The following is a 9,780-nucleotide window of genomic DNA, read 5'->3' as shown; positions in this document are numbered from 1 at the left end:
GGTTCAAGGTCTGGTTATGCATCTAATTCTCATTCTCTCCGCAAGTGTGTGAAGGTAGATCCTGGGCTCTAAGAGAACTGCCCATAGTTGTGTGGTGTGTGTGGGGGGGGGGGGGCGGGGCAGTCAGGACATGTGCTGGGCCCCTGGCTCCCCAGCCAAGTGCTCCAGCAGGGCAGCAACGTCTGAAGTCAGTGTGGCCTGCCTGGTCTAAGGGCTAAACACACATCCTCCCGTTGAGATCTCCCAGACGTTGTCGGACATGAGAACAAGGATTCCTCAGCTTCCAGATTTGGAAACCGGGGTATGGTTCATCCAGTTCTCCCAGGCCTGGGTATCTGATATGTACATGGATGGATGTACCTGGGTATCCGCATGGTGAACCGGTTTACTGATTTCTGGTTGGAGAAACTGTCCCTGCATCTGTCACTCTCACCTGGCTGGGTCAGCTTCCAGGTCAAAGAGAACCCAGAAGAATAACAAGGGGGAGGAGAGTCCAGTGGGCCCAGAGCCACCTCTGGGTGAGTTTCTGTCTACCCGAGACACCTCTGTGACACCTTGCAGGAAGGTGGCCCTACCGTGAGGGCCAAGTGGAGAGCAGGAAGCTGGGCAGAGAAAACACGGGGAGCATTTGCTAAGTTCCCGCAGCCGGAGAGCCCCGTCTGGCTAAGCTGCCATTGCACTGCCCCGAGGACTGGGAATTTACATTGGCTTCTTTATTAGTAGTAGTATTAGGCCAAGTAAGGTCTTAACGGCTGGGATGGTCATTCTGAAAAGCCCTGTCACTCCTGGGAGAGGAAAAGCCCCGTGTGATGATATGACATCGTGGGGTGCTTCGTAGGTTAGAAAAGGTCACGGTTAGGAGGGCTCGGCTCGGAGCCTTTGGTGGGTCCCTCGAGTCACTGGGGATGAAGCAACGTGCAGCGTCCTCGAGGATAAAGATGACCTTGTTGTGCAAACTCCCACCAGCTATTGTGAGCCAGGCCCTGTCGGAACCCCAACAAGGAGCTTGCCGCCATGGGGCTGAGTGTCTTAAGGTTGACACCAGCCCCTCCACGTAGCTGCTGATAAGCCCATTTTGCAGATGGAGACGCTGACCACGATCAGAAGTGAAACGGCCCATGTTCCGAGGCTAACGGGGACGGAGCAGGAGACTGGGAGCCCAGAGCCTCCGCAGGGCCCCACACGCTTCCTTGGCCCCCAGGTTCGTGGTACACGGGGGTCCCTGGGGTGTGAGTAGGGCCCGTTTCAAATCCTCAAGGGGGCTGGGTCTGGAAACATTCGCCACCTTGGTGCCCTTATTCCTCCCGTTGATTAAAGGCAAAAACCCGGTGTGGAGCTTCCTTTGGGGGAGCCGGCAGCCGGTGCCCCTGCCACCGCCCCGCCCCGGGCACAGCGAGGGGTTGGGCGTCCCCCACTTGAACTGGAGGATCTGTAGGTGGAGAGGCTCCAGGCTGCACTGAGCCAGGCAGCCATTCACGCGCAGACACGTACTGAGCACCTACTGTGTGCCCGGCCCTGTTAAAGGCCCCGGGGGCACAGCTGGGAATAAGACACGCCTGTGCCTCTAACGGAGGGTCAGCAAGCAAGTGAAGGGACGTCCTGAGGGCTGGGAAGGAGCTCTGACAGAGGACAGCCTCGGTGGGGAAGGGCCACCTGAAGGCCTCCCTAGTGATGGGAAAATCTGGGGACGGTCCTCCATTGAGGAGGCTGGAGAGAAGCCCGATGGGGCCAAGGGAGAGACTGCAGGAGACGGGGTGGGGGAGGGGGCGACGAGGGGCCTGGAAACACTAATGCTTCTCCTGCCGGCTGGTTCAATGTCACTGTGACTTGCCAGCCCCATTGACACTTGAGGAGGCCTGCACAGGCAAGGACGGCGAGTTCCCCGCTCCTGGCGCCCCTGCCGGCTGTCGGTCCTTCCAAAGACAGTCACCAGGACCATCGACAGTGTGCGCAGGTGGGCCAGGAGTTCTGGGGGACCAACCGGAGGAACCAGCCGCTAAATTCCCTCGCCGAACTTTTCAGCAAACAGGAGGCACGGGATGGGAGCTCCCTGAGGGGGGTCCTGGGAAAACAGGACCACAGGCTGCCAAGACATCACGGGGGCCACCTCCCCAGAGGGGCGCCCACCCCAGCTTCCATGCTGCTTTGCAAATGGGGGTCAGGGGGCGTCCCGGAGACTGAGAAGGACTTTCGAAGGCTGCATGGAGAGTAAGGGGGGAGGTGGCGCTGGGGGTGTCTCTCGGTCTCCTGCATTTGCACCCTGGCCAGAATGATCTTCTTGGCCCAGATCTGAAGTCTCATCTGGGGGGTCCCGGGTCCCCGCAGCAGCTCTGAGCTGACCAGCAGCTCTGGAGCCCAGGAGGGCCCCAGCCTGGCGGGCTGCAGGCCCGAGGGGAGCCCAGAGTCTCACGGGAGAGGCTGGAGGCCTGGCTCAGGTCCTGCCAAGCCCCCCCCCCCCCGCAACCTCTTTCTGGGCTTCGGGATGGAGACTTCAAATCTCCCAGGTTCCATCCAACGGGGTGTGGGAGCCCTACAGGGTTCAGAGTTTGGGTCGGAGGGCTCCCCTGGCAGGAATGGGGTAGGGGGTGCGGGAGGCTGAAATGGCCTGAGGACATCTCTGGTCGCAGGAGCTGGTGGCAGCAGGGGCTGAGGGGGGGCTCCGACCCCCTCCCCCCACGGAGCTGTGGCTGGGCAGGACCTGCTGGGAGGTGGAGGCCCAGCTCCTCAGGTACCACAGAAAACAGGTATTTTCACACCGAGGTGAGCCAGCACCTAGAGCGTCGGTGAGCCCCGCCCCCATCAGGGGGCGCAGCGGGAGTAGTGACAACAGATGCTGAGGGTGTCTCCAGAGGCTTGGCCTGGGTCCCCACTAGGTAGGGGGCTCCGGCTGTGGCACTTGACTATTTCTGTTGCAAATCAAAGGGCAGAGGGCGGCGAAAATCCTGTCTGTCCCTGCGCCCTGCCACCTGTCCTGACGTGGTGCAGGATGTTCGCAGAGGGCGCAGGGCTGTGGCCTCTCCCGGCTACACCCTCCTCACTGCCGCTCCCCCTGCGTTCTCTTAGCAGCGCCCACCCGGAAGCAGCACCCTGCTCCGGGGCCGCCTCCGCCCGGCTTACGCTGCCGCGGCCCCCAGAGCGCGCAGGCGGCCAAACCAGAGTGCAGGGGGGGGCCTGCTGGGACCGCTGGCTTCCTCCTTCCCTGGCCGGGCTCTCGCGTTGCTGAGTGCCCCCAAGCTACCCCCAAACCCAGGAGGGGCTGCAAGGTCCCAGCAAAGGAGCCGGGCTCCTGGGAGGGGAGTCCCCGAGAAGCCAGGCGCCAAGAGTGGCTGCTGGGAATTGAGGGTGCCCGGGTTAGGGCGGCACTCAGAGAAGCTGCTCAGGCAGAGGCGGGGAGAAGGGGACGGGCGGGGACAAAGTGCGGGAGGCGAAACTTTGGCTGGAAGGCCGGAGTGGAGGAGACGCGAAGGGGCGGGCCAAACAGGTCGGCGAGCCGGGCGAGGCCAGGGGCGGGGGCCGGGGACCCTCCAGGTGGCACCAGCGGCGCTCGTCCCGGCCGCCTCCCCTCCCCCAGCCCTGATTGGCAGGCGGCCTGCGACCGGCCGCGAGCGCCACAGCGCCCCGGGCGCCCGGGCGAACGCGACCGGCCCCCCGCGGGAGTAGGAGGGGGCGCCCGGCTATATATAGCGGCTCTGCCGCGGCCGGCCCAGCGCGCAGGGAGGCGCGCACCGCTCCGCAGGGTCCCAGCCCGGGCCGCGCGTCCCGCCCCGCCGCCCGCCCCTCCATGCAGCCCGGGTAGCGGCCTGCGCCCGGGGGCCCCGTCGCTCGCCTCCCGCTCCTCCGCAGGCCGCGCACTCCCCGCCCGGGCCCGGCCGTGCGCTCCCGCCGGCCGCCACCGGCGCAGCTCGGCCCCGCGGCGTCCCGGGCGCACACGGCGCGACTGACGGACGCGCGGCCCGAGGGCTGGGATGGCGGGGCCCCGGGCGGCCGCGGCGGCGCTGCTGCTCCCGGCGCTCCTGTTGGCCGTGCTGGCGCCCTGGGCGGGCCGAGGGGCCGCCGCCGCACCCACCGCCCCCAACGGCACGCTGGGGGCCGAGCTGGAGCGCCGCTGGGAGAGCCTGGTGGCGCGCTCGTTGGCGCGCCTGCCGGTGGCCTCGCAGCCCAAGGAGGCGGCCGTCCAGAGCGGCGCCGGCGACTACCTGCTGGGCATCAAGCGGCTGCGGCGCCTCTACTGCAACGTGGGCATCGGCTTCCACCTCCAGGTGCTCCCCGACGGCCGCATCGGCGGCGTGCACGCGGACACGAGCGACAGTGAGTGGGGCGGGGGCCGGGGCAGCACCTGCCGGCGGCTGTGGGAAGCCGGGACCGGCTCGGGTCCCGGCCCCTCTGGCGCAGGGACACGAGCGCTCTCGGCCCCCCGGAGTCGCCGCGCGGACTGCCGCTGCGCACCCGGGCGGCCGAGCCCCGCCTCCCCGCCCTCGGAAGCCCGGGCTCTGGGTGCCGAATTCCAGCGCCTGCGCCCGTGGGCACGGGACGAGCGGCGCAGCCGGCGGCACCCGCGGGGGGGCCCGGGGAGCGCGTCCAGGTCGGGGACGGCGAGGCCGCCTGGGTCCTACGGTCCGGGGCTGGGCGCGGCCGCCGCGGGGGCCGGGCAGGGAGGCCAGCGAGCCCGCGCCCGCGTCCGCTGGGCCCCGGGGGGTGGGGGGGACCCTTGCATCCATCCGCACCCCAGAAATGAGGGGCCCGGAGGCTCGCAGGCCGAGGAGGGGCGTCCGGGCCGGGTGGGGCGGGCCAGGGTCCCCTGCCCCGGAGTGACCGGCGCCCCGCCCCCAGGCCTGCTGGAGCTCTCGCCCGTGGAGCGGGGCGTGGTGAGCGTCTTCGGAGTGGCCAGCCGGTTCTTCGTGGCCATGAACAGCAAGGGCAAGCTGTACGGCTCGGTGAGTACCGCAGGGGCCGGCGGAGCCCCAGGCTGGGGCCGCGGCGCCGGCAGGATCGCTCGCGACCTCTCCAGGCCGGCCGATGCCTGGATCATGGCGACTGTGGTGTGGGTCACAGGATCGCCACCGTCCCGGCCCTGAACACAAGCGCCCTGAGGCAGTGCGGTGAACTGGGCCAGTGCGAACGAGGGGCAGAGCCCCAGGACGGGGAACCGGGAGATTTCTGCCATCCCTGAGCGGGCACCTCCTAGTCCCTCAAGAGATGCCCTCCGCAGCCCTTCTCTGTAGCGTCTCTGGTGGGTTCCAGCCCCAGGACGCAGGACGGGAGCCTTTAGGGCAGGTGGCTGGAGCGCCAGCTGCTGGGCCGGCCACATCTGTCCCCAGCTTCCCAGGAGACACCTCTCAGCCAGAGCAGGGCCGGGCCAGAAAGGAGCCCCTGACGAGTGGCCCTCAGGGTTCCCTGGCCAGGAGGTGGCCCCTCCTGACGCCGTCCCTTCTCCCTCCCAGCCCTTCTTTGCAGAAGAGTGCAAGTTCAAAGAGATCCTCCTTCCCAACAACTACAACGCATACGAGAGCTACAGGTACCCGGGCACTTTCATCGCCCTGAGCAAGAACGGCAAGACGAAGAAGGGGAGTCGGGTGTCACCCGCCATGAAGGTCACCCACTTCCTGCCCAGGCTGTGACCCCCGGCCTCCTGCCCCGGTGTCTGGGCGCTCGGGGGCCTTTCTTCAGATGGACAGTTTAAGGCGAGAGTAGGTGTAAGATATTTAAATTAATTATTTAAATGTGTATATATTGCCGCCAAATTATTTATGGTTCTGTGGGTGTGTCTTGTTTTTGTTTTTGTTTTTTTTTTGGAAAAAAAGACAAACAAAGCGAAACAAACAAACAAACAAACAAAAAACCCAGCCCCGGGTTCTCTGGTAAGACGGTGAAGAGCCTGCCACTGGCGTCATTTAACGTGTCAAAAAGTTGTCACAAGTGAGCTGCTACTTCTCTGTGTGTTTAAAAACGGTGACGTCAGCCGCCGGCCTCAAGCCCGCTTTGCACGGTGCCCTGTGGTGTGGCTGTGAGCGTCCCTGCGTCTGGACGGGCCTTCCTGGGGGCCCTAGAGCCAGCTAAGGACCCTCCCAGCCCCCGGCTCTGCTCCCGGCATCCTCCGGCGCCCCGCTCCTTTGGGCCCTGTCGCTGTCCGCCGGGGCGTATCGCCTTACTTGGGGTACAGAAACCGCACTGTGGGAGTGAGCCCTGCCGCTCTGTTTTTAGACCTGCCAAGACTGACCTTTGAACTTCCCTGCAGTCAATCTTCCTCCATCTCCCCGACGGGGGAGACTCTTAGACCACTCTGTAAACCCCCGCGCTCCTTTTTTGGATCGGCCACAACCCGCGTTGCTCTGTGGCCCCCGGGAAAGGGGCCGAAGCAAAGCAATTTGGTACATCCGACGGAAAGGAACCGACATGCCCGCGGGAAGCTAGACGTGGGCAGACAGGTGTGAGAGACTACAGTTCCGTGAGAGCAGGTACTTCTGGTAAGTCATAGAATATAGGGTTAAAAAAAAAAAAAAAAAAAAAGCACCAACCTGTGCTTGGGCAGCGTGGGGCTGAGAACGAGCTGTTGACTTTAGGTGAAATGTCCCCGTAACGGGACAAAAACACGTGATGCCGTGTTTGCGTGGAGGAAGATGCCGTCCCTCTCCATTGCATTCCCGGATTAAGTGCGTTTCGCATCTACCTCGGGAGCCCTTAAACCAGTCGTCTGGCGAGATCTGCAGAGGGCTCGGACCGGGTGCAGGGGAGCACCACCCCCAGGGTCTCTTTTTCCATATGTAGCCAAAAGGATCGCAGATATCCTCCGTGCGTCCCATTCAAACCTTGTCACGTTTGAGCTATCTTTACCCCGTGATTTACTTTTAGTAAGGATAATCATGGTGAAAATATTTGCAGACAGCTGTTAGAGTGCACTATATGGTCACCAAGTAACCTTATATTTTTCTTTATATATTTTACAAATGTAACCCCTGTCGGTGGCAGCAAAGACACAGGGGGGCAGGGTCGGTGCTGTTTAAAAAAAGGCCCGAGGTGACGGCAAACATTTAATTTTAATGAATGACTTTTTCGAGTTTCTCCCAAATGACCTTAGCTCGCTACCAGGAATGCTCCGAATGTTTCGTCAAGACTTCAGCGCTCTCCCAGGACGTTCCCGAACACGGCGTCCCAAATTAACTTTATGGGAGTCCACAGACGGCAAGACTGGACGCTCGGATTGGCGTTTTTTTGTCTTTCACATTCCTTTTGGAAACCCTGTGGTTCGAAGGCAAATCATCCACTCAAAACGCTGTCCTCCCGCCCACCGAGGCGGCTCGCGAAGCCTGACCGCCACCCGGACGGTACGGTTTCACCTGCCGTCCATGCGGCCGAGCTCAAATGTGTCCCATTTTAATCTGTGTCCTACACTCCAGGAGAGGAGTGTATCGAGGAGAGGAGATAGATGCTAACGGATCTCCGCGCGGATGGGGCCGCGGGGCGGGGCGGGGGGTGGGGGGCGGGTGCTGGAATGTGCGGACGTTCTGTATCCAAAGGACTCACACGGCAAAGTCTCAGATGCCTTGAATTGTGGCACGACGCCTCGTCGCAGAGCCCGGTCGAACTGTCAGGAAGTGAGAGGCCTTCCGTGCGGACCGTGGTCTCCCCCGACCACTGGCGCGTGTTCCGCGAGGAGTCACGCGCGAAGCGTAGAAGCGACGCCTTCGGACCTTTGAAATATTACGAGGGGTTTCTATTGCCGCGATAGGATTTAGGGTTTCTGTATCTACCGATGTTCCCAGGATCTGTCTGTAGTTTTATACAGGTGCCGACCCCACGTTGTGATGTATGTGCTGTGCACATTGAGATGCCGAATAAATGGAAACATTTATCGTGTATGAAAAGAGCCCCGTTGGACTTGACCGTAGCGTTCGGGGGAAGGTGTCGAAAACGATTAAAACCTGCGCCGAAAGGCCGAGTGTAGGGTTCCCTCCCCGTCTTCCAGTGTCTATTTGAGGCCTTGAGCCTTGCAGGGCTGCGGGTGGGGGTGGGGGAGACGAATTTTCGCCAGCTGTGTCCACACAAATGTGGCCTTGAAGACGGGAGCCTAGCGGGGTGTGAGTGTCACGGGGTTTCGCGGGGACTCTGAGTCTTGCGGTTTATTCTCGTGATGGGGACGGTTCACGCCGTCCCCACGCTGGGACCAGCCAGAGCTCTGTGCCCCCTGCCCCGGTCTGGCACGGGCCCCAGCACTCTCCTGGGGGTGCAGAGGAAGCCCCCAGAGCTGGTCAACAGAAGCCCGACTCAAGAGGTGCCGCGGTGGCTTCAGTCGGTTGAGCGTCCGACTTCGGCCCGGGTCAAGATCTCGCGGTCCGTGAGTTCGAGCCCTGTGTCGGGCTCTCTGCTGACGGCTTGGAGCCTGCTTCAGATTCTGTGTCTCCCTCTCTCTCTGCCCCTCCCCTGCTCACACTCTGTCTGTCTCTCTCTCTCAAAAATAAATAAAAACACTAAAAAAAAAAAATTTTTTTTTAATTTAAAAAAAAAGCAGATTGACCCAAGCGGAGTTTTCAAACTCTTAAGAAGATGCCACCAAGGAGTCTTGAAATCGATGTGCCGGCTACAACTAGCCTTTTGTAAAAAGGAAATGGAGTATGGTCATGTGGAGCAGAAACTTCCAGAGCCCGTCCGCCATCGGAAGGGTATAGATTAGTTTGGGAACACTATATATAACGAGTCTCTACTAGGATGTGACATAGGACGTGTTTGCTCGTGTGCGTTGCAATAAAAGAAATTAAGTGGTGACCTCGGGTGCCTAGGATCTGGGTCCCCCTCCCCCCCCACCAAACAGATGCAATCACTTGACAGAAAGAACCCAAAGGAGGCAGTTGGGGCTGTGGGATCCTTAACCGTACCCGTTGTGGTCTCCGAGACGTCACCTTCTCCTTCTTTTCGACGCCCGAGGCCTAGCTGTGCCCAAGATGTGCACGGGCGGTGTTAGGGGTTGAATCGCGGCCCCCTGAAAAAGAAATGTTGGAGCCCTGGCCCCCAGGACCTAGAAGGTGACTGTGTCCGGAAATAGGGTCTCTAAAGAGATAATTGCGTTAAGATGGGGTCACTCGGCTGGGCTTTAATCCCGTGCGGCTGGTGCGCCTCTGAAGGGTCCGTGTGAAGAAACAGTCGGAGGGAGAGAAGGCTGGGGTGTCGTACGTACAGGCGGAGAGATGCCAGGGCACGCCGGCAGCTGGGAGGGGGGCCCCGAGAAGATTCCTCCTCGCAGCCTCGGAAGGAGCCGAGGGGCACGCGCCTGGACTTCAGACGTCCGGCCTCCGGAGCGGGGAGACCGCGCGTCCCGGTTATGTGAAGGCACCCAGGGTGGTGGCATTTTGTCACCGCAGCTCGAGAGAGACTAGTACGTGTAGGTGACTCGTATTTCCTCCGGGGTGGGGGGTGGGGGGCAGGGATGGGGCCCGGAGCCCTGACTGGCCAAGTCCAGGCTTGGCTTTTCTTCTGCTGTCCCCTGGGGTCCCCAGAAGGTCTCTGGCCAAACACCCCCGGCCTCGTCCAGCTGCTGGGGTGAAAGCCTCCCCTTTGGTGGCAAAACCCGACAGCCAGACCGAGCCTTCCCGCCTCTGGCACAGGCTGCGAGGGGCCCAGAGGGGGACGGAGGGGCCGCTCACTCACTCGTGTGCCTACGACGTTGCCGGGCACAGTGCTAAGAGCTCGGTAGCTAAGTGAGGAAAAGGAAGGGCCGGGGCCCTCGTGACAATGAGGGCGTCGGCCACACAGGAGGTCGTGAGAGCCCTGCGAGGTAGATGGGGCCAC

At 62.2% G+C, this 9,780-nt stretch overlaps 1 protein-coding gene across 1 annotated transcript; it reads left to right on the top strand.

Annotated features, from left to right (window-relative positions):
- The first annotated feature begins 3,965 nt into the window (after positions 1-3,965).
- FGF4 (fibroblast growth factor 4) lies at positions 3,966-5,618 on the top strand. The gene is made up of 3 exons (XM_047070205.1): positions 3,966-4,308; positions 4,831-4,934; positions 5,442-5,618. The coding sequence occupies exons 1-3, from the start codon at positions 3,966-3,968 to the stop codon at positions 5,616-5,618; spliced, it is 624 nt and encodes a 207-aa protein (XP_046926161.1).
- The last annotated feature ends 4,162 nt before the right edge of the window (positions 5,619-9,780 follow it).

This window comes from Lynx rufus, unplaced genomic scaffold (assembly GCF_022079265.1).
Source record: "Lynx rufus isolate CCGP_SWC_20201006 ecotype Redwood Valley unplaced genomic scaffold, mLynRuf1.p SCAF_9, whole genome shotgun sequence".
Taxonomy (NCBI): domain Eukaryota; kingdom Metazoa; phylum Chordata; class Mammalia; order Carnivora; family Felidae; genus Lynx; species Lynx rufus.
This window is presented reverse-complemented; position numbering and strand designations above follow the sequence as displayed.